Raw genomic sequence first — 23,789 nt, forward strand, 5'->3', positions numbered from 1 at the left:
GGAGCCGTCGCTGGCAGGCAGCCAGCAGTGAGCCTGAGCACCGCGGCGAGCTTTGCGAGCGTTGTTTCCTTCCTGAAAATGATCATTATGATTCTAGATAGATGTCATTCCCGCTCCTGTACGCTCCCGTTGACTTTCATTCCCGTCCCGTCCCGATCACGGGATTAATAAAAAAAATAATCCCATCCCACGGGATTCCCGCGGGAATCACGTGACCCACGGGAATCCCGACAAAATGTCACTCTCTACTGTGCATGTACATGGGAAGACCTGTGGAAGACAGACTGACATGATTTATTACGTGATTTATTAGTATGTGTTCAAGAGGGGACTCTAGGGGAGTAGGCCTATATTGAATAAATAAATGTATTACAGTTGGGTGGCTCAGGGGTATAATATACCCCTTATTTGATCCATTATTTGATCCTTTTGTACTAAGCTGCTCCCCCCCCTCTCTCTGTTTCTCTCTCTTGACTAACTTTGACTAACACTAACACAGTTTGTAATATAGCTAAACATGTTGTTGTTTTTCCTGATTTTTGAGTTGATTTGAATAGTTATGTTTTATTTATTTTTATTTTTTGTTTCAATGAATGGTCATTTCTTGAAAAATGATATGCTTTATATAACATAAAGTTTATATAAGCACATCTTTAGCCAGACCGCATCAATGAAGCTATATAGTCTCAACTCCTTGCAACAGAACAGTTTAAAGGCCATTCCACACCAATGCAACTCATTGCAACTGCCATTATTATTATTGGGGATAATGGTTGCAAGAAGTTGCATGTTGCACAGAGTATGCATTGGTGTTGACTTGAGTCGACTGGCCTTTAGGCTTTAGATATAGTTTAGTCAGGGCTTTATACTATATAGGCCACCTCCTGTTTTCACTATACAATAAATATCTTCTGTTATATTTTGGGGGTGTCATGTCACGCCTGAAAAGGTTGAGAACCACAGGTGTATACAGTACTACAGTATAGGGCTACGTGTTTTCCTCTTGTGCACTCAGTCACTATGAGGCTCGGATGTGGTTTATTCACGTCGTAACTTCCTTTCTTCTCTCTCACCCCCTCCCTCTCTCTGTTTCTCTCTCTGTCTCTCTCTCATTCTACACTTCCTTTACCCACACTCTTCTTGCTCTTCTCGCAGGTGTCATGATTGAACTCCTCCTCCAACTCCTAGCTTTCTTCTCTGTTGTATCGTATGTGTCAATTCCCACCTCCTTCTGCACCCACTCTTCTCGCTCTCCTCTCCACTGACCTGGCTGTACAATCTCCATCTCTCTCTCTCTCTCTCTCTCTCTCTCTGGCCCTGGATGGATGGAACGGTAGAGCAGGGGAGGATGTGAGGAGGAAGACCTGAAGGAGAAGAACAGAAAAGACGAGAGGAGAGACAGCCATGATTCATTCAGGTAAGATTGCACGCACGGACGCACACACACACACACACACACACACACACACACACACACACACACACACGCACACGCACGCACGCACGTATATTTGTGTATAGACACATTAAGGCTAAAAGGGACATTTGAAAATAAGTTAATATAAAACAGAAGTCAAATGAGGTTAACATAATGGCCTCACTTGTGGCATGTATGTGTGTATGTGTAGATGCAGATTCCCTAGCTTGTGTATATCCATGCGTTTGTAACAAAGTGTGTCAGACTCAGAAACGAACGGAGCTGCACACACGCGCGCACGCACGCGTGCACACACGCAGGCACGCATGCACACACACACACACACACGCACGCACGCACGCACGCATGCACACACGCAGCGTCACATGCTCCAAAAATCATGAACGCGGGTATAAAATACCCATATAACATAAAATAACAACTGACATGAAATGTATTTAAAACTATACAGCACGACTAAGATCATAGAGAATGTATCTGTGACAGATGGCCGATCTACAAGCTCACAACATTGTAGATCGGCTATTTTTGATATTTTTCTGACCTTGTTGAATTGAGCCCCAGACTAATCCGTATTACAATACAACACTAAAAAAATAATAAAAACTAAACTAGACTAGCAAAAGACCGTCACCTTCGTGGGCTCCTCTGTTGGTTGAGAACAGGTGTTACCTGTAATTTATATTATGTATTTTTTATTTATGTTTTTATGTAGGAAAATAAATTGGAATTTTTATACTCAAGTCGTGACTCATAAAAATTTATCCATGACCAGTGCCCTATAGGCCTAGCACAGTATAGTTCTCAAACGTTTAGCGCGCCAAAGATCCCCAAATTGATTTTTTTGTCCTCCAAAATATCTGATCTTGCTGACTTCTCGTTTGTCTTCCATTCAGAAGATCACTCCACACTCTGCTGCTGCTGCTGTGCATTCCAAAGCAGGTACGCGAGCGTGCGCGCGCACACACACACACACACACACACACACACACACACACACACACACACACACACACACACACACACACAGATTTATTGATTGATAGTTAATCAATAATTGTATAGTCATTGATCCATATATTGACTGATTGGTGGATGTACGTGTTTCCAGGGACATCAATGCCCGTGTGAACGTAGAGAGAAACGCCTCCTCTCTGTGCTTTCGTAGCAGGAGACGTCCCGGACACGCCCACAGGGTACCACACAAGGTGTGTGTGTGTGTGTGTGTGTGTGTGTGTGTGTGTGTGTGTGTGTGTGTGTTTACATTGAACTGCACACACTCTCTCTCTCTGTGTGTCTCTCTCTCAACATAGTATAAAGGTTTAAATCTTCTAAATCCTCCAGTTTTCTGAAATAAATATTTTCACGATTTTTCTAAAATAGCAGACCTATACAAGCAACCGAGTGGCGTGCTATACGAGCTTGTATAGATCTGCTGTTTTTCAATAGCTAAATTATGACATAATGTTTAAAACATCAAAAGGGGGTTCCCGGCCCAGAATGTGTTAAAGGAGAATTATTCCAGACTATATGTAGGCGTTTTCTGACCTTAATCTGATGTTATATAATGAAGTGAACATTTTCATAACTCCATCCCGCAAGTCCAGCGCAACTCGGAGCATGAGCATGGCGTTTTAATGTTGTTTGACCATGTGTGATGTGTACAGGCCTACTGTATGTTGTTGTTTGGCTTCATTTATTTATATATATTTTTTGCTTTAGCTTAATTAATTTTTTGCTAATTTACGTCATTCATATGTTCTTGTTCAGCACTTTGGATTCGACCTCGGTACATTGTAAATGTGCTACTGTATATAAATAACTTTGATTTGTGGGATTTTGCAGTAAATCACTTATTTTTATTGCTTTTCTTTTTTCTTTTCTTTCATATCTGTTGTTCACAATACTCAAACTCTCCACAAATCACGGGTGAAATCTCATCTTCATCTTGCAAGACTTCTGGGCGGGCATCTGCTCAAACACTCAATTGTGTGTGTGTGTGTGTGTGTGTGTGTGTGTGTGTGTGTGTGTGTGTGTGTGTGTGTCAGACTAACAAGTACAACAGGAGAGCACCCCCCCCTCCCCCTCCACCGGATTACGAAAATGATGATGGTGAAGGCTTGCTAAGGGTGGTTGCTATGTACGACTTCACAGCCAAAGAGAATACAGACCTGACACTGAAACGGGTACGCAGCATGCACACACACACACACACACGCACACACACACACACACACACACACACACACACACACACACACACACACACACACACACACACACACACACACACACACACTGCTTTGTTTTAACCTGTACTGCACTTTGACCTGTTCAAGTTAAACGTGCTCACACTGTAACTGCAATGCAGTAGATAAAGTGTGTGCGTGCGTGCGTTCCACAGGGTGAAGAGTACATCATTCTACACAAACAAGACCAGCTGTGGTGGAATGCTCAGGACACACATGGGTAGGCTGATCTAAGATCCGTTTATTTTTTCACATCTGCCTGTTATAGCGCCACCATGAGGCAGATTTTTAGAAAAACACATCTCTTTATTTTAGGGGGTCCGACCCCTCGGGGGGCCAAGTGGTTCGGACGCATAATACTACTGTACATGGGCCTATATGTATGAATGAGGCATCAATGCAGTTTGACGCAAAATATTTGCCAGTGGATTTTTGGATTGTACTTTCGTCACGCATCCAGCATGTCAAACTTTAGTCTGGCCCAACATCTGTCCATCACCTTAGAGATATAAATAAACTAAAAGGTTCATAAAACAGAAATATACGTTGAAATAATGTGTTCCGTGCACAGTAAAATCCTGAGGGTTTAAAGGTGGTCTAAGTGATGGTTAAAACAAAACAAAGATATTGTTAAAATTGTATGTAAAGCTCTATATTCTGATATAAATCATTGCTATAGTCAGTGTGTCTGTGCAGTAACCGGAATCTCCCAGTCTCTACAGCTTTTTAGTAATCAGCAAATACATTTCAGGTGGGAAAGAAATTTCATCCAGTCGATCCAGTCAGAAAGTTCCCTCTCCTGGTTGGATGAAATTGTTACCCAGCTGTTCTGTAAATGGGGACAGAATTAACAGAGTTAACACTTAATTTAACAAAGAATATGAGTGCACACATGTAACCAAACTGACCATGGGTGCATTTGGTTGCACTTGTATATTGTCAGAGAGTTACACGTGGATAAACAAATAAGTGATTTGAGTGCGTTCTGTGTTACTGTCTCCTCCCAGGAATAGAGGTTTCATTCCCAGTAACCATGTGACAGAGAAGAACCAGATAGAAGTGAATGGGTGAGTAGAACCACACTAGCTGTTCAAAATGTCAAAGTGCAAGACATCTGGTGTAAATATTACTGGAGAGATGAAATAGTACGGTATAGGTCAAATATACAACGGTGTTGACATAATGTGTATTAAATAATATGTTTTTTTTTGTTTATTGAAGTTGCTGTTTTAATCTCTTCAGGTGGTACTGCAAGAACATCACCAGAACAGTGGCAGAGCAGCTACTGAGACAAGAGGTGTCTGTCTGTCTGTCTGTCTGTCTGTCTGTCTGTCTGTCTGTCTGTCTGTCTGTCTGTCTGTTGGGGGCAATTTGACTTTTTACTGTGGCCAGTTTCGAATTGCAGCCACGTGTAAGTGCTCTTTGAGAGGAGTGTAGAATTAAGCAATATTACACCTCTCGTGTAATATTGCAATTCTACCACAGTTACCCTTAAAACTATTAAAATTGCTGAAAGAATATATATTTTTAATGACAGATGTAGTCACTACGACCACAACCTTCCCAAGAAACTAGCTAGCCTAGCCAGCGAGTTTGCTAGCGCTCTGGGAGAACAGAGCAGCTGAATTCTTTGTTTTGATTAGGTGGTGAACAGTGCTGGTTTAACCCACGGCTAGAAGGCTGTTTCAACCAATCAGATTGCTTCCTCGAAACGACCTGTGGTAGAATTCCTTTATGACTATTGGTAGAGCAATACAGTTCACATTGGTTTGGTTTTGAATGGAAGGTTAAGTGCACACACTACACAGTGGACCTTCATTCACTTGAGTTAGTGGCCTGTCAGCGTTGAATAGCTATAATTATGCTTACATCATGTTTAAATATTTTCACTTAAGCTATCGCTGTAAAGTATTAAGGACTTTGCAGCATGACCGTCCTGAGGATAACGATAAAGTCCTGTGTTGGGAACAGAGCCGGCATTCCCACAGGCTAGTGTGTATTAATGCCTAGGCCTATCACAGCTGTGTTGAATTAGTGGCGGGTTGTGTGTTCCAGGATAAAGACGGGGGTTTCATCGTGAGAGATTCCAGTCAGCATGGCGTTTACACCGTCTCCGTCTATGCAAAAACCCTGGGGTGAGAGAACAACTTTGAGTATCCTGAAGGTTGCCCGCTTTCACACAATTCCCCAACAATTTCATGTCTCAATTAAAGTAATGATAGTAAGGACAAGAAGCAGTGAAACATAAAGATTATAGACCTTCAACCTTGTCAGTATACAAATGTACACACTTTACAGCTGTAGCTTTGTGGCTACATGGCTAGCCCATTGTCATAATTTAGACCTTCTATCCAGAAGACAATTAAGAGCTTAACTTTTGACTACTTGCGTTATTTTTCCTTGTCCACACAACAGAAGGTTGTGTGGACAAGGAAAGGTAATAATTTAGACCTTCTATCCAGAAGACAAGAGCTTAACTTTTGACTACTTGCATTCTTTTTCCTTGTCCACACAACAGACGGTTGTGTGGACAAGGAAAGGTCATAATTTAGACCTTCTATCCAGAAGACAAGAGCTTATAACTTTTGACTACTTGCATTATTTTTCTTGTCCGCACAACAATAACACACACAACAATAACCGTTCATCAAGCTCACAACCATCTGCTAGTTTTGGTGAATGTTCCCCCCCCCCCCCCATGTGATACGACTGCTGGGCAATTGAAGTGATTAAATGGCGTGATTTGTTGTGCATGCGTGTCTTTGTCTCTGTATGTGTCGATAAGCAAGTAAGTGTGTTTACAGCATTACAGGAGGGATCAGACACTACCAGATCAAGCAGAATGAGAGTGATCAGTTCTACCTGGCTGAGAAACACCTCCACAAGTCTATACCTGACCTCATACACTACCACACACACAATGCTGGAGGTACGTGCACACACACACACACACACACACACACACACACACACACACACACACACACACACACACACACACACACACACACACAAACACACGCCCACGAACACAAATTGTTCCACGTCTACTTTCATGCATGCACACACGACTATATTTGTCATTATATTGTTATTGTTCGTATGGGGGTACAACATGAATGTTTGTAGGCGACATGAATGTACTGAAAGAGAAGAGGAATAGAACCTGCACACTCTCAGTCATGCGTCGTCGTCATGTGTGTGTGTGTGTGTGTGTGTGTGTGTGTGTGTGTGTGTGTGTGTGTGTGTGTGTGTGCGCACGTGTGTGCGTGTGTGTGTGTGCGTGCGCATCAGGTCTAGTCAACAGGTTAAGATATCCAGTAGGATCCATGGGAAGGTGTGTTCCTGCTACTGCAGGGTTCAGTTCAGGTAACGCACGCACACACACACACACACACACACACACACACACACACACACACACACACACACACACACACACACACACACACACACACACACACACTTGTATGTTTACAGTATATCCTACTGCTGTCCTTAGGACCCCCTCGAAAACGAGATCCTGTATCTCAAGGGGTTATTCCTAGAAGAATTTTAATCTCAATCTCTCTCTCTCTCTCTCTCTCTCCCTCTCTCCCCCCCCTCCAGAGAAGTGGGAGATCAACCCCAGTGAGCTGACGTTCATGAAGGAGCTGGGCAGTGGTCAGTTTGGTCTGGTGCGCCTGGGGAAGTGGAGAGCTCAGCACAAAGTGGCCATCAAGGTCATCAGAGAGGGAGCCATGCTGGAGGAGGACTTCATAGAGGAGGCCAAAATCATGATGTAAGGCAAGGCAAGGAAGTATTAGCCCCGTTGATGATCCCAAAAGAGACATTTGACATTTTGCCTGGCTGGGACCCAAACTATAGTGAAAATATCAAACAAGCTCACAACAACGCACAGCGCACATTTCCAAAGATGTTTATACATTTGAAAACGTTGTGAAATTAGATACTCTGCACAATGAGTAATTTATACTTTTGTGGTACTTTAACCCATTCTGGACAACCTTTTGGCGTTTTTAAAGGACAACTTTAGTTTTTTTCAACCAAGGTTCATGTTTTAGGTTGTTAACTTGTTATTAGAGAAAGTAAAATATGAGTGATCACAGGATCTACTGAATATGAAGGAGGCCTACTGGGGGGGAAGCCATACTGTGTGTGTCATAGGCTCAATATGTTAGTAGATCCTGTGATCTTTTGTGGCCAGATGTAATTTCTTGGGGTCTAGTAGGACTATGGTAAATAATAAATAAATAAAATCGCTATAAGATTCTGTAAAGAAATACATGCCCCGTGCTCGAATGCCCCCGCCCCCCTGTCAAAAACATCTAAAATCCCTAAAACAAAAGCAAACAGCACATGAAAAAAAATGAACACTCATATTTTACTTTCTCTAAAACATGAACCGTGGTTGAAAATAACTAAAGTTGTCCTTTAACTAAGCATTATGTTATACTTTAGCTATTGAAATATAGCAGATCTACAAGCTCATAGCCTGCCACTCGAGCTTGTAGGTCTGCTATTTATTTAAAATCGTGAAAATGCGGCACAAATCTTTGAATATATATTCTTTCAGAAGACTTTTTTTTAAATTTCAACGTCAGTACATTTTGATACCAATACTTTTGTACAGTTACCAAGTAAATTTCCACATTGCAGTACTTGATACTTTTACCAAAGTAAAACATTTGAGTTCTTTTTTTCCACCACTGGAAAATACATTGTTCATCCAATCTTTTGATGATCGGCAATGCAGTGGATGAGGACGTTCAACTACTAGACTGACTGGCAGAAAGACATAGAACATAGAACTGTATGAAATGTGTTGCTGTGTGGCCTGTGGGGGTGGGAGGACTGGGCCTGACAGGAAGAGAGAACAGGGGGCTTGTTTCACCACAAAGACACGTATCTAGGTCATTTAACTTTAACATTGTACACCTGCGTGCGTTTGTGTGTTTGTGTTTGTGTACGTGTGTTCCCACACTTCTTGTAACCGCACTTTCCATTCTTCACAAAGGGGTCGTTAACCATGACACGCATGCGCGCCTACGCACACACGTACTGTACGTGTGTGTGTGTGTGTGTGTGTCCCCGTCTGCGCACAAGAATCGTTTTCCTGGTCCTCACAAGAGAAATGGATGTTTTCTCTTTAAAAAACTCAATTGTCTTTCAAAACAATGATACGCTGCAATAAGGCATGACTATATATATCGAAAATGTACCTTCCCTTCATCGCGGTATTGAGGTAGCGAGGTATACGTATTACGTATTACGTACATATCGCGAGAAACAGCATTTTTCGAGGTAAATAAATATTATTATGTATATTTGCCAATTGAGCAAACCACCGTGGAGTGTAGATCGAAGTATAAATCAAGTTGATTTCTCTCAACTGAATATTTTCTAAATATTATTATTGCGTTTAGGCAATAATGCAACGTAAAGTCAAAGTTCAGAGGCATTATATTAAAGAGACTTCTGTCTCAATGTGTTTTCACTGGTTAAATAAAGATATTGCCATCTAGATATTTGTTTTACATGTCTTTAGGCTTTTGTTTGCTCAACATAACATGAAGCAAAAAGACGTTAAAACTAGATATCACTTTTTTTTCTGTACTTATCGTGAGTCATATAGTTATCGAGGTATTCAACAACGTTATATAGAGCGTCGCAGTCCCTCCACCTTTCAGAACAACGAGTGGCCCAGGAAATGAATCCCAATGCATGTTTCCCCATAGGCATTTCTTAAATTATTTATTCAAAGACCTTTTAAGCGTTGTACGTGTCGTGACAAATCATGGCAACACACACAATATTTTGGACCAAACAAATAATTACAAAGAAGAAAAACAACAAAAAAAGTGTTGTATAACCTGCCGTTTTCTTCTACTCTCTAATTCTTTGTTTGGCCCGAAAAAATTGTGTTTGTTGTCATGATTTGTCACGACAAGAGTTGGCTTCGTACGACGCTTAAAAGGTCTTTAAATAAAATATTTAAAGAAATGCCTATATGGGAAAAATGCATTGGGTTTCATTTCCTGGGCCACTCGTTGTTCTGAAAGGGGGAGGGACTGCGACGCTCTATAGCATGCTTTTTTTAGTATCACGCAGCCTTACACCCCATCCGCACTGCCAGCTAGTTTACTTGTCGACGAGTAAATCCACTAGTCGACCTTGCTGGTACTAGTTGACTAGTTGATAAGAAAAGTTCTTTTTTTTTTACATAATAGGTGGTTAAACAACTAGTCGACTAGTCTACTAGTAAACTAGTCAACTAGTAAAATCACACACGTGTGAACTGAGTGGTGCAATTCCCCCCCCCCTCTCTCTCTCTCTCTCTCTCTCTCTCATTAGACACACAGCACTACCCCTCTCTCTGTTTCTGGCGCCCCCTACTCGTATAAATAAGTAACATACTCGTGCTCATAGACACACACAGGTACCTACACAGGTACCTACACAGGTACACAGGTACACGGACATTGCTGGTTGTAGGAGTGGTTGCACCACTCAAAAATGACTAGAAGTGAATGCCCTATACTACACGCTACTATTTATTGGTTATTTGATTTGGTTCAGGCTATACGTCGCAACGCAACGGCCGACAATCTACATCGGCACAGTTTTTCGTGCGACATCGCTGTCGGGAAACGCTCGCTCCTCGCCTGTGCAGATGAGGTATTACGCTGCAACTCATTGCCAGTATATATCGTATACTACAGTAGTGTGTGTGTGCGTGTGTGCGCGTGTGTGTGTGTCTGTGTCTCCAGGAAGCTGTGTCACCGTAAGCTGGTGCAGCTGTACGGCGTGTGCCTGCGCTCGCGGCCGCTCCTCATCGTGTGCGAGTTCATGGAGAACGGCTGCCTGCTCAACTTCCTGAGGAAGAAGGGGCGGGGCCTGAAGGGGGCGTGGCTCATCTCCATGACCCAGGACGCGTGCGAGGGGATGGAGTACCTGGAGACGCACCGGTTCCTCCACAGAGACCTGGTGAGAGACATAAAGGTTATAGACAGACGCCTCTTCCGCGCTCTGGGGGGGGGGGCGTCTGTATCTTTGAGGGAAGGCAACATGGAGGCAAAGCTTTCCCCGAGATTCCTTTGCGAAGCATGGGCTTCCAGGTTCGTAACAGAAAGGGGATGTTTGGTAGGCCAATCAGAGGCTGCGACTCCCTCTTTTTCCCAGCGGCACTTAATTGCTTTGGCAACGTAAAAGGGAAGTCCCGGAAAAAGACGTCCTGTGATTGGCCGGTAGTTCGCTTGAGTGGCAGCGTGCATGCCTTCAGCACATTTTTATTTAGTTTTAGTCATAGTCTTTTGAATGAAATGTAATGTAAGTTTTAGTCATATATTTTACCTGAAATGTTTTAGTGTTATAGTCTAGTCTTAGTCGGCTAAATATCATACCTCCCTCCGATGTTGGTCGACTACATTTACAGTTGATATTGTTAAAAATACTACGGAAAAAAAGGTCACACAGCTCGTAGTCACGATGCAAAAAACCTTTATTATGCCAACGTTTCGGCAACAGAATGCCTTCTTCAGGGTATGATAAAAATACTACGTACCATATACTATGATATCCTTAGCCATTTCTATAGCTAAAGAGTGTATTGTCTCCAAAATATTAATGTCTCTCTCTCTCTCTCTCTCTCTCTCTCTCTCTCTCTCTCTCTCTCTCTCTCTCACACACACACACACACACACACACACACACACACACACACACACACACACACACACACATGCACGCTTGCAGGCAGCCAGGAACTGTCTGGTCAATGAACACAACGTGGTCAAAGTCTGCGACTTTGGAATGACCAGGTATGAAAGAGAGACACAGAGACACACACACACACACACACACACACACACACACACACCACATATCAGTATATTGTTGCATATATACCGGTATGTTGAGCTTCTATGCTATTTTCATTTTTTTTATACATTTTATTTACCGTATTTGAATACTTTAAATACATTTTGCATAATGAGTACTTTCCACTGTACTTTTACTCAAGTCAATTTTGAATTCCGGACTTTTCACTTGTGACAGAGCATTTTTTACATAAGTAAAACATTTGAGTGCATATGATTTTCCCCATAGCTGACATGTTGTCCATCGTATAGGTACGTGTTAGATGACCAGTACACCAGCTCTAATGGATCCAAGTTCCCTGTCAAATGGTCACCGCCTGAAGTTCTCCACTACTGTAAATACAGCAGCAAGTCTGATGTCTGGTCGTACGGTAAGTGGGACCCCAAAATTGACACTCATTTATTAGCCCACGGACCCCCCATTTGAAAATACTTAGACCCCCATAAGAGAGGAGTTTTACGGCCCTAGCAGTGATTCTCAACCATTTTATTTTCAAGGACCCCCCCCAGTTTGACCTGAATTAGGATACGTACGGTGCCCCATTTAATGGTATTTCTATCTCTGGGACACCCAATGTCTATTGTAAAATTCAAAAGTTAATTTAACTCTGAGAGTGTACAAATGTACACTCTCAGAGTTACAGACCCATAAGGGTCCATTTGGTTCCTAACTATTGTTTAGCTGGGGACCCTCTGGAACTCCCTCAAGGACCCCTAGGGGTCCCCGGACCCCACTTTGGGTACCACTGATCTACAGCAGTGCGTGGTTCCCAAACTTTTCAGCCCGTGACCCAAAACAGAAATGAAATATTCGCCTGGGACTCAAACTAGTGAAAATAGCCGATCTACAAGCGCTGTGAGCTTAAGTTGTAGATCGGCTATTTTCACTACTTCTTAAACATTTTGTTTTCTAATTCATGGAATTTCTTCGATTTTTCGTTGATTTCTTCATGAAATTACTGATAAAAATCTTTGAACTTGTTTTGAATTCATGAAAAATGTAGCTTTTTTAATGTTTTTTGAAAATGTTTTGAAATAATAATAATTAAAAACTAGTAAACAAAAAATAATAAAGGGACCCATACAAATGTGTCTTTTGGAGTTAGGTGGTTTCTCCCCGACAGCAGAGATATTTATAAATATACGTGTGTGTGTGTGTGTGTGTGTGTGTGTGTGTGCGTGCGTGTGTAAAGGGGTGTTGATGTGGGAGATCTTCTCCGAGGGAAGCGTTCCGTTCGGCTGCAAAACCAACAAGGAGGTGGTTGAGGAGATTACCAGAGGAGTGCGTCTTTACCGGCCTCACCGAGCCTCACAACAAGTCTACGGTGTCATGTACAAGTGTTGGCACGAGGTAACACATGCACACACGCACGGCGCATTATTATTAAGGCCAATTCATAGTTTTAGGTGATAAGGTGAGTAAAAACAGAGCGATGTGTCGGGGGGTGAGCGGTGAGTGGCTTATCAACCACGGCGTAATGTCATGTCACACGTTGTAGTTTTCGGTGGTTATTATAGCAGAATGGCGTGTGAAACTGTGAAGTGTTGCGCAACACAGTGACACAAGCGGTTACTCAATTAGCATTGAGTCATGAGCGCGGCGGCCGCAGTCTTCTTGCTTTTCTGACACGCCTCGTGTAGTGAAATGCCCAGACTAGTGACTGACTAACTTCAGTTCACTTCTAAATGTTTCCCAAACAGTGGGTCGGGACCCATTTGTGGGTCGAGGACACATTTCCTAAATTAGTTTTGAATTTTTATTATTTCAAAATATTTTCAAAAAACATTCCCAAAAAAGCAAAGAAAATCATGAATTATAATGATTTTTTTCCAGTAATTTCATGAAGAAATAAAAGAAAAGAAATCTAAGAAATTCCATAAATAGTAGTGATAATTGTCAATCTCCAATCTCACTTGCGCCACGTTGTGAGATTGTAGATCTGCTGTTTTCACTAGTTTGTGTCCCGAGCAAATGTCACACATTTTAGAGCAACAGACAATGGACACATCGCCGCTGTTGTAATAAAAGATGTCCTCAGTCTTCTCTCTGCTCCGTTTCCTTCTTTCTGTGTTGTGTAGAAGGCAGAGGGGCGGCCATCTTTCTCAGAGCTGCTGGCGGAAGTCAGACGACTCGCAGAACAACAAGACTGACTGACACACACACACGCACACGCGCATGTACTGTATGCACGCACGCACGCACACACACACACACACACACACACACACACACACACACACACACACACACACACACACACACATACACACAAGGTCACGCTGTGCCTCAAACTCACGATACATTATGTATCGTCTTGATTTAAACATTGTGATAATGTACATAATACGTTTTTTCATGGCAACATTGTAAAGACATTTCCTAATAAAACAAATCCTTTTGATAAGAGAGTAATTTATTTGTATTTGTTTTTTGTAAATATCTTTTTTTATTCTTTTTTTTTTTTATCCCACAATTTTGTAACCCAAGCCAATTTCCTAAACCCTAAGCTGTAGTCCTGGGCGCACCTCTCCCTCTGCCAACCTGGGGAGAGCTCCGAACTGAGCTTCCTTCAATGCATGAGGAGTGAGCAGGCCGCTTCTTATATCACCTGACAGGGGGTGAGTTTCCCCCGTAGGACGTAGCGCGTGGAAGGAACACGTTATTCCAACCAGTTCCTTTACCCTCCATCAGACGCCCATGGCTGACTAGGGGGAGGCAGTATAGAGACCAATCCTGTTTTTTTACTTATTTACGTGTTTTTTGTGAGGGTACCTGCCCTAGGGGACACGGGCAGAACATGCAAACTCACACCACCTAGGGTATGGGCGCTGATGACGTGTGAATCCTTGCTAGTTCATCACGGAATACTTCGTTTTAAACCAATTGCTGTAAGCTTCTGTAAGGCTGATGCCACCTAGGCAACTATGGCATTCCATACTATTATTATACTTATCAAATTATAACTGGCAATAATTCAAATGGCATTGTTCCGATGATGAAGAGAACACGTTTGTTACAGTACTTCCAAAATCCTGTATGTGGAAATCTATACTGAACACCTTGTAATGTCAGAATGTTTTCCCTTTTCTGTCACGGATATGATCACTGCAGAGGTAAATGCAACGTGATTGACATCTGCTGGTGACATAGGTGTAGTGCAGTCCCATAAAACCCTTAAAGCATATTGTATTTACTTAAAAGCGATACTATACAGTATGTACTGTATCATGCTACATGGTTGATTGGTTTATTCATGGCGATAGGATACAGTATGATTCAATGATTCAAAATTCAAAATTGACACAGTAACAATTTAGCAAATAAATTAAATCTCTTTGAAACATGTGAATATAGTGCTGGTCTTTTAAGGGAATATTTATGAATATTGATATAAATAAGTAAACACAGTGATTCTCCGGCAAATACATGGTCAATATATTTGAACACACAACGGACAAACCCGCGTGCGATTAATGTTGCATCGCAAAATGATTCGAAAGCCGATTGTTTGGCATCGCAAAACGACACGATACACAAAGTCAAACGATATACAATATCGTGCCGTTTACATTTCGGTATATACTTTGATTCTTGAAATTGAAATAGATCTTTCGATTGCAGTTATCATAATCGTTACACCCCCTATAGTATGTAATGTACATCCAAGGCTGTTATACAAACGACAGACACTCACAACCTGGCGTATACTGTAGCCTACCTACTTTGACCATGCGATTTGTAAAGCAAAGCAAAGTAACTATGTTTACCCAGGGTAACTGGACTATAAGCTCAATAACTTGTTTACAGCCAGGCCCAGCTCATAGAACATTTCATGGTAGACAAGTGCCGGTCCGGGGATACGAACTAGCGAGTCGCGACCTTCCGGTATCAAGACCGCTCCGCAAACCGTTCGGCCACCGCTGTAGGTTTGGGTCAGCTATATTTAAAGTGCTCTTCTTTCTCTCAAGTGCATTCAAGATTCATGTTCAGTATTCCCATGGCTTATTGTGCATATTTGCATATCATGTCTTACTGCTGCATTCCTTGGCCCCTGTTATCGCTGCCTGCATGCAGCTAAATGTATTATTATTATTATTGTTGTTGTTATTACTCATGTGTGCATTGTCAACATGCCAGTAGACTATTGCTCAACCCTGGCTGTTTACAGTAAACTTGTGTGGAAAAAGTACAAAATGTCAACTAATTAAGAGATTATACTTGAATTAAACTATCATCATGGTCCCAAATAGTATAGCAACCGAACGTGTTGTTTGTGTTGTTGAGCCGTTGCCATGGGCAACGTCTCCGTTGACACACAGGCCTACAACGAGAGTGGGCGGGGGCACGCATGCACACACGCATGGACACACACACACACACACACACACACACACACTAACGTACACACACACACACACACAGCGTGTTAACGGACACCGTGTTTATGTTCACGGTTGTTGGATGAAAGGACAGCAGATGTCTGATACCGAACCGAACCTACTCCAGATAAACATCTAAAACGGCACAGAATTCTGTCTGTCTGTCTGTCTGTCTGTCTGTCTAGACAGTCTGTCTGTCTGTCTGCACCATAGGTCTGCGCGTGCGTGTGTGCACGTGTGTGTGTGCGTGCGTGTGTGTGTGAGTGAAGGCTGCAGGATCAGGATGCGTTCCAGTTTCTTCCGCAGGAATGGGATGCAAGGACGCTGTTAACAGGTTTGTGATTGTGAACGATTCTGTACTGCTGTTGTTGTCACTATCGGTTGATTGGTTGATTGATTGATTGATTGATTGATTGATTGACTGATTGAAAATTGCATTAACAGTTTGCAGAATAAGCACAGTTCCAGGAAAGCACAGTTCCACACAAAGGTCTGCTATTAGGAGGATTTGAGATAGCCTGCCCAGAAAAGCACTATATGGCTTGTTTACTCCATTTTAAATTAATCAGAAAGTGATTATCAGTGCTTTTTGTTAAAGCATTAATTGTGTTTATTGTGTGTTCATTTAACTCTGAGAGTGTAGCCTACAACATAACCACGTACACAATATGCTACACTCTCAGAGTTAGAATGGATTCATTGACATTTGACACATAGACACCGATTAGGCTACCATGCACTGATTTGTAACATTTTATGTTAAAGTACACATCACCAGTAACTAGTTTGTTCTTTTATAAATTATGAGCATGTATAAATATGAGCAGATTTGACACTATATTAGTCATATAAGTGCTGATTGCAGTGGCCTTATATATGAGCTATAGGTTTATTTTAATTGTTTATGAGAATAGGTTCTCGTTTTGTGACAAACCTCTAGTGAATAATTAGTTATGAGCAACACCTGGGTCCCAAACTAGTGAAAATATCAGATCTACAACACTACGCTTCGCACCTATATATATGTGTGTGTGTGTGTGTGTGTGTGTCTCTGTGTGTGTGTGTGTGTGTGTGTGTGTGTGTGTGTGTGTGTGTGTGTGTGTGTGCGTGCGCGCGCGTGTGTGTGTGTGTGTAAGTCACTCGTGAGTGACCCATAACAATGTGTCTGAGACTGCGACCCACAGATGGGTCCCTGACCCACTCTTTTGGGAAACAGTGGTATATACAGTTCACTGAACAACAAGGTCATGTTGAAGGTCTAAAACAAACGTGTGTGTGTGTGTGTGTGTCAGCATGGACAGGTATGAGACTCTGGGGGTCCTGGGCGAGGGGAGCTATGGGACGGTGTTGAAGTGTCGCCATAGAGACACGGGACGCCTGGTCGCCGTCAAGAAGTTCCTGGACTCTGACGACGACAAGACGGTGAGGAAGATCGCCCTGCGAGAGATTAAACTCCTGAAGGTATACCAGTCTGTGTACAAGTATAGTACAAAAGTATCAAAATGTCTGTACAAGTATAGTACAAAAGTGTCAAAATGTCTGTACAAGTATAGTACAAAAGTATCAAAATGTCTGTACAAGTATAGTACAAAAGTGTCAAAATGTCTGTACAAGTATAGTACAAAAGTGTCAAAATGTCTGTACAAGTATAGTACAAAAGTGTCAAAATGTACTTAAAGTACTACAAGTTTTCAAATCGTCACCTTTTTAACCCATTCTGACCTGAGATCAGATTCTAAAAATGTCTTCTACATCCTGACAGTTTTCCATTCTGACCTGAGATCAGATTCTAAATAATGTCTTCTACTGTATGTCAGTCGCTCTTCCATTTTTCAAAAATAGCTAAAGCATAACATAATGCTGACACCAAAATGGGTTCCCGCGTAAAATGGGTTAAACTAATGGCCTATGTAATTTTTTGAGGGGAGCCAGCCCCTCCTATATACAGCTTTAATGTTTGTGTTTGTCTGAACAAACATAAAAAAATGCCATTGACAATGAATGGAGAATTGAAGTCATATATAAGTGTCTGAGCAAATCGGCTATATGTACAGTGTGTCGGTGGAACCCTTGGCCAATAAGGGACCACCATTCTTGATGATGATGTACGATGATGTACGATGAATAGAGCACGGTCCCTCACTTCACGCGGGTGTGATTTATTTTGGCCAAAGTCAGCTCCTCATAGGTGACACTGGCCACGGGGTGCATACTTAGTTTAGACATTGGTTAGACATGGGTTAAGGTTAGGTTTAGGTGTGCTGCCCCCGTGGGAGCTGGTTTTAGGTGTAGGGTGAGGGTTTGAGATAGGTTGTAGTTGTATAGGACTAATGACTGGTCTAAACCAATGACTTAGTCTAAACCAAAAAACTGTCTAAACTAAGTTATACTGCACCCCTGGGGTTAGGGTTAGGGGTGAAATCGCCAAAGTGTCTGTAAGTCAGGAGGATTTTAAGTAAATTGGATTAAAGTAATTATACTATTTAATCCTCTCATGTAACTGCAGGGCTCCCACTCATCACTGTCTTGTCTTGTCTTGTCTGTCTTGTCTGTCTTGTCTTGTCTTGTCTGTCTTGTCTGTCTTGTCTGTCTTGTCTTGTCTTGTCTTGTCTGTCTGTCTTGTCTGTCTTGTCTGTCTGTCTTGTCTGTCTTGTCTGTCTTGTCTGTCTGTCTTGTCTGTCTTGTCTGTCTGTCTTGTCTGTCTTGTCTGTCTTGTCTGTCTGTCTTGTCTGTCTTGTCTGTCTGTCTTGTCTGTCTTGTCTTGTCTTGTCTTGTCTTGTCTGTCTGTCTTGTCTGTCTTGTCCGTCTGTCTGTCTTGTCTGTCTGTCGTCCAGCAACTTCGTCACGACAACCTGGTGAGCCTGCTGGAGGTGTGCAAGCGGCGGCGGCGCTGGTACCTGGTGTTTGAGCTGCTGGAGCAGACGGTCCTGGACCAGCTGGAGCGCAGCCCCAGCGGACTGGGACCCGAGACCGCCAGAGAACACCTCTACCAGATCCTCACCGCCGTCGCCTTCTGCCACCACAACAATGTGCGTGTATTATTCAGTGTGTGTGTGTGTGTGTGTGTGTGTGTGTGTGCGTGTGCGTGTGCGTGTGCGTGTGCGTGTGCGTGTGCGTGTGCGTGTGCGTGTGCGTGTGTGTGTGTGTGTGTGTGTGTGTGTGTGCGTGCGTGTGTGCGTGGGCTTTCGAGGGCTGTCGGCTCACAATCAATTAGTTTTGGAGACTTTGTTAGTTGATTAACCATTAATTATTATTCTTGTATGTGCAACTCTAGGCAAAAAACCCTTAATAGTACCATCTAATCTTTCATTAGTAAGCAGCCAATCACAATGCAAGGGTCAAAACTAACTAATTAACAAAAACCTTTAAGTTAATCAGATAGATCTCTCTGCACAGACATTCTCAGCAGGAAACGCCTCAGGATTCCCCAGTCAGAGCTGGAAAGGAAAAGGGTCTCTGATTCTCTGCTGGAACCATAGACTGTAAAAAAAATATGGACAAAGTGTTCTCCGGGTCTGATATGGACGTAAGATGAAGCCTGTCAGTCCTTGTATTGTAAATCGCCATCTTTCTAGATCCGTTTGTTGGGCCCAGCTTGGCCCATTGGCTGGCCCAGACAACGAGGCGGGACTTCCCTCCCCCCTTCTTCTCCGTTGGTTTTTATTTTGACTCGAGTGGGTGGGGAATATCCCGATCGTAGACTGTAACGGTAGCCACGCCCCTCAGAACATACGCGACTTTATGGTCATTTTTTTATAAAAGGGACCATAGTTTTCCAAAAAGAATATTATGACATTAGAAATAAGACTTTAAACTAGTGACTGGAAGCAGAAAGTATTCATGACCATGTTTATTAAGGTAATACAGCCTAGGTGAAGTTGGGGTTTTTTGGGCCCAATGACAGCGCCCACAACATGCCATTATATGAACTTTCAGGAAATTCCCGATTTCCTCAGTGGCTTCACAAAATATCTGTCTGACTGCCCCCCCCTGGTGCTTAACTAACCTTTTAACAAAAACCTTTTAAAAGTTTTAGTTAATCAGATAGATCTCTATCTGAGGCCACGGACATTCTCAGCAGGAAACGCCTCAGGATTCCCCATATAGTCAGAGCTGGAAAGGGAAAAGGGAAAAGTCTCTGATTCTCTGCTGGAACCTCCGCCTAAAGGCCTTTTCAGACGGGAAAGCGACTGACGCACCTAATTCATTTTCAACGAGAGACGTGCATTCATTTTGGACGAGGCAGAGAAGTTGAGGGGGCGATTACGCAAGCGTATTTTCACGGGCCGTGCGTGGCCACGTGCTCATTTCGTGCACACACAGGCCCGCAGGCAACTATAGACCTGGATTGTGGTGAGCATTTTGTTTCACTATATGCATCCCGCGCCCCTCATGAGCAGACCTGCTCCCCTTATTATCTCGATCCCCCTGAATTCCCTTTGGCTTAGTGGTTACAATTGTAAAGGCAGTCTGTGGGACACATACTCAAAAGACAATTCATAAACAATGAATAATGAGGCAGCACAAAATGTCAGAGTTATAGAGTATAAGGATTTTACTCGAGTAAGGAGACAAGACTTACATGACCTGTTCATGTATGGAAAACACAGTCTGGCTCCCAGAATGACAAGAAACAACAGCTTATATATAGCTTGCTCTCACACAGACAACCCCCAACATATAGCCTCAAGGCGTTCACCAAATGGGACAGTGACATCGTAAACGAACAGCCGAACAGCACCAAACTGTAACTTGTAATTTGGAGTATTCAATGTTCACTGGAGGAGACCCGGGTTTGAATCCCAGGCGTTACATAATCGTGCACGTATGCAAGAAGGGATGATGGATGAAATGCCTCTCAGCTATAATCTCAATGGAAATTAAGTTCAAATCTTACTCTGTGTGTGCGTGCATGCGTGTGTCTGTGTGTGTGTGTGTGTGTGTGTGTGTGTGTGTGTGTGTGTGTGTGTGTGTTTCCATCATAGGTGATTCACCGGGACATCAAACCGGAAAACATCCTGGTCTCTCAAGGGGGCGTGGTCAAGATATGCGACTTTGGCTTTGCCCGCACGGTGGCCAGTCCCGGCGACGTGGTCGCGTACACGGACTACGTGGCCACGCGCTGGTACCGAGCGCCCGAACTGCTGGTAGGAGACACCAAGTATGGCAAGTAAGTGAGTGTGCGCGTCCGTAATTGATTCATTGGGCTGTATTTTGCGTGTCTTAAGTACCTGGTCTTATTCCCTAACTTGAGTAAACTAAAGACCTGGAGGCGTGAGCAATGCCATTTGGCTATTATGAGTGGCCAAAGAGCATTGACCACGCCTCCAGGTTTTTCGTTTACTCAAGTTAGGGAATAAGACCTGGTACTTAAGACACGCAAAATACAGCCCATTGTCCCCACTTGCTATCAGTCCACCAAGACTGCATGCGTTGGTTGATTAATGTATTTATTATTCTACTACGGTGTGTGCGTGTGCGCATTCATTGAGTAATTTGTCCGTTTTGTTGGTTGATTAATCAAGTGTGTTCGTGTGCGTGTGCGTGTTTGTGCACGTGTGTGTGTGTGTGTGTGTGTGTGTGTGTGTGCGTGTGTGTGCGTAGACCAGTAGACGTGTGGGCAGTGGGGTGTCTGTTCATAGAAATGTTGACAGGAGAGCCACTGTTCCCTGGGGACTCCGACCTTGACCAGCTGTACCACATTGTAAGGTGCTTTGGTAAGTGTGCACGCACGCACGCACACACGCACGCACACACAGACACACACACACACACGCACGCACACACAGACACACACACACACGCGCACGGAAGGATGTAATATGAGTCGACGTTAAATTAAACATGTAATTGCATTCTGCTGTTTGTAAAGTTTAACCTACTATACCTTTTATCGTGTTCTATTGTCAACCGGGCCTATTCTACTACACAGCTGCAGGGTGATTAAATCCCTTATTGGCTTGGCATCAGGATTTAATCACCCTGGCAGGGTTTATTTACTCGCCGTCAATTATCCCCTCGTGCATAATAACAAATTGCAGTGGTGGAAAGTAACTAAGTGCATTTACTTTAGTACTGTACTTAAGTACAAGTATTTAAGTACAGTATTTCCCATTTCCAATGTATACTTTTACTTATACTCCTCTACATCCAAAATAATGTACTTTTACTCCACTGCATTTGTTTGAAAACTTTAGTTACTACTGTAGTTACTTTGTAGATTTGGATTATTATCACATTCACAGGACATACATTAACCACTTCAACCATACATTTGTATTTGTATTTGTATTTATTTATTCAGCACAGTGTAAAAAACAGCATAGTGAACATATAAGTATGAGAAGGGTAGGGTGCTAGGCTGAGGCAAAAAAGCCCAAGGGGCTTATACGAGGCCTCTACCTATATAAATTAAAATGAAACATTATTGTATATGAGATATAGAATATCCAGAAAACATGATTGCAGTATATAAAACATAAACAAATCAAAACAAAAACACAACAAGAACATGATTAGAATTTTTGGTTATTTACATGATTAGAGAAAATAATAGATGATACAAAGAAATATAATTATAATTAGGTGATCTGGTCAATTAAGTGGGTCCTAAACTTATGTTTGAAATTTTTTACATCTGATTTACAAGCTTTGAAAACTTGAAATAGGACAATGGGACATTCCACATAATTAGTACTTTAAGTACATTTTAGCACCAATACTGTTTTACTTATTTTTTAATACTGGTCTTTCACGACCTAGAGAGATATTGCAGTATTAATACTTTTAACTTAAAGGTTTCATGACATTCATTTTCATTTATCTTTATTTTTCATTTTCTTTTAGGTTTTATGATCTCAATTACAGCCAAAAAAAACCTGAACTTTGAACATGCAGTGGATTTTCTCTGGGGTTTGGAAGCCTTTTGAGCTGCAATGAAAACCAGGCAAAACAGTGGAAACAGTGACATCTGCTGGCGAATCCCATTGACATGTATGCAGGATTTACAGGCTGTGACATCACAAACAGCGGGAAAATCAGAGCACTTGTTTGAGCCAGAAAACCCCAGATCACAGAAAATCTGAATGTTAACTGAATGTTAAAAGTTCATGGTTTTTTGGGTGCAATTAAGCTCAGAAAACGTAAGGGAACCCATTTTGGTGTTAGCATCATGCTATGCTTTAGCTATTGAAAAATAGCAGATCTACAAGCTCATAGTGCGCCACCGAGTGGCGCGCTACAAGCTTGTAGGTCTGCTATTTTTGAAAAATCGAAGAACGACTGACATTTTTAGAATCTGATCTCAGGTCAGAATGGGTTATAATCAGACCAAGTGTGTGTCCAGTGGAAACCTCGTATATGAATCTGATCTCAGGTCAGAATGGGTTAATGTCACAATCCCTTTAAGTAAAAAACAAATGTGAGTAGCCTACTTTTCCCACCACTGGTGTGTGTGTGTACTGAAGGCAACCTGACATCACGTCACCAGGAGATGTTCTACAGGAACCCGTTGTTCAGCGGAGTCCGCCTGCCCGAGGCCACGTGCACACTGACCCTGGAGCACCGTGCACCTACACTAACACCCACTGCACTGGACCTGGCACAGGTACACGCACGCACACACACACACAGACCCGCTATTTGTTTTACTGAGGATTAGGAGGAGTGGAGCTAGCCGTGTCAACCAGCACAATAGAAACGTCGAAGGACCCTAGTGTTTGTGTGTGTGTTTTTTTTGTTTGTTTGTTTGTTGTTGTTGTTGTTGTTGTTTTAGAAATACGTTTAGGGTTAGGCATAGTTTGGAGTACGTACTACACCCCATAGTTTTATACTGGGGGGTTA

The 23,789-nt window shown here is 42.5% G+C and overlaps 2 protein-coding genes across 4 annotated transcripts in view; both read left to right on the plus strand.

Moving 5' to 3' along the window:
• The first annotated feature begins 1,260 nt into the window (after nucleotides 1-1,260).
• On the plus strand, nucleotides 1,261-13,748 carry txk (TXK tyrosine kinase). 3 transcript variants are annotated; one of them, XM_080792927.1, is made up of 16 exons: nucleotides 1,261-1,417; nucleotides 2,335-2,380; nucleotides 2,550-2,646; nucleotides 3,487-3,624; nucleotides 3,843-3,907; nucleotides 4,695-4,754; nucleotides 4,930-4,984; nucleotides 5,743-5,822; nucleotides 6,492-6,616; nucleotides 6,982-7,056; nucleotides 7,297-7,468; nucleotides 10,458-10,674; nucleotides 11,443-11,507; nucleotides 11,820-11,938; nucleotides 12,761-12,918; nucleotides 13,647-13,748. In XM_080792927.1, the coding sequence occupies exons 1-16, from the start codon at nucleotides 1,405-1,407 to the stop codon at nucleotides 13,716-13,718; spliced, it is 1,557 nt and encodes a 518-aa protein (XP_080649053.1). In that variant the 5' UTR covers nucleotides 1,261-1,404; the 3' UTR covers nucleotides 13,719-13,748. The 3 variants fall into 3 exon arrangements, with proteins under 3 accessions (XP_080649053.1, XP_080649055.1, XP_080649054.1); XM_080792929.1 differs by having other exon boundaries at nucleotides 2,550-2,634; XM_080792928.1 differs by having other exon boundaries at nucleotides 2,338-2,380.
• A 3,492-nt stretch (nucleotides 13,749-17,240) lies between these two features.
• Nucleotides 17,241-23,789, plus strand: part of LOC308335323 (cyclin-dependent kinase-like 2) — a gene marked incomplete at both ends in the record, with an annotated part of 6,810 nt that continues 261 nt past the window's right edge. Inside the window, 5 exons of the mRNA XM_080792341.1 lie at nucleotides 17,241-17,408; nucleotides 18,782-18,976; nucleotides 20,933-21,117; nucleotides 21,552-21,664; nucleotides 23,414-23,553. Of these exons, the coding sequence (XP_080648467.1) occupies nucleotides 17,241-17,408; nucleotides 18,782-18,976; nucleotides 20,933-21,117; nucleotides 21,552-21,664; nucleotides 23,414-23,553 (801 nt within the window). The remainder of the gene's footprint in view (nucleotides 17,409-18,781; nucleotides 18,977-20,932; nucleotides 21,118-21,551; nucleotides 21,665-23,413; nucleotides 23,554-23,789) is intronic.

The sequence above is a fragment of the Protomyctophum bolini genome (assembly GCF_963924005.1).
Source record: "Protomyctophum bolini genome assembly, chromosome: 20".
In the NCBI taxonomy this organism is placed as follows: domain Eukaryota; kingdom Metazoa; phylum Chordata; class Actinopteri; order Myctophiformes; family Myctophidae; genus Protomyctophum; species Protomyctophum bolini.

Excerpts from the sequence above, each read along its gene's own strand:
- txk (XM_080792927.1), top strand. Across the intron at positions 6,617-6,981 it reads CCACACACACAATGCTGGAG|GTCTAGTCAACAGGTTAAGA; the intron begins GTACGTGCACAC and ends CGTGCGCATCAG. Across the intron at positions 7,057-7,296 it reads TACTGCAGGGTTCAGTTCAG|AGAAGTGGGAGATCAACCCC; the intron begins GTAACGCACGCA and ends CCCCCCCTCCAG.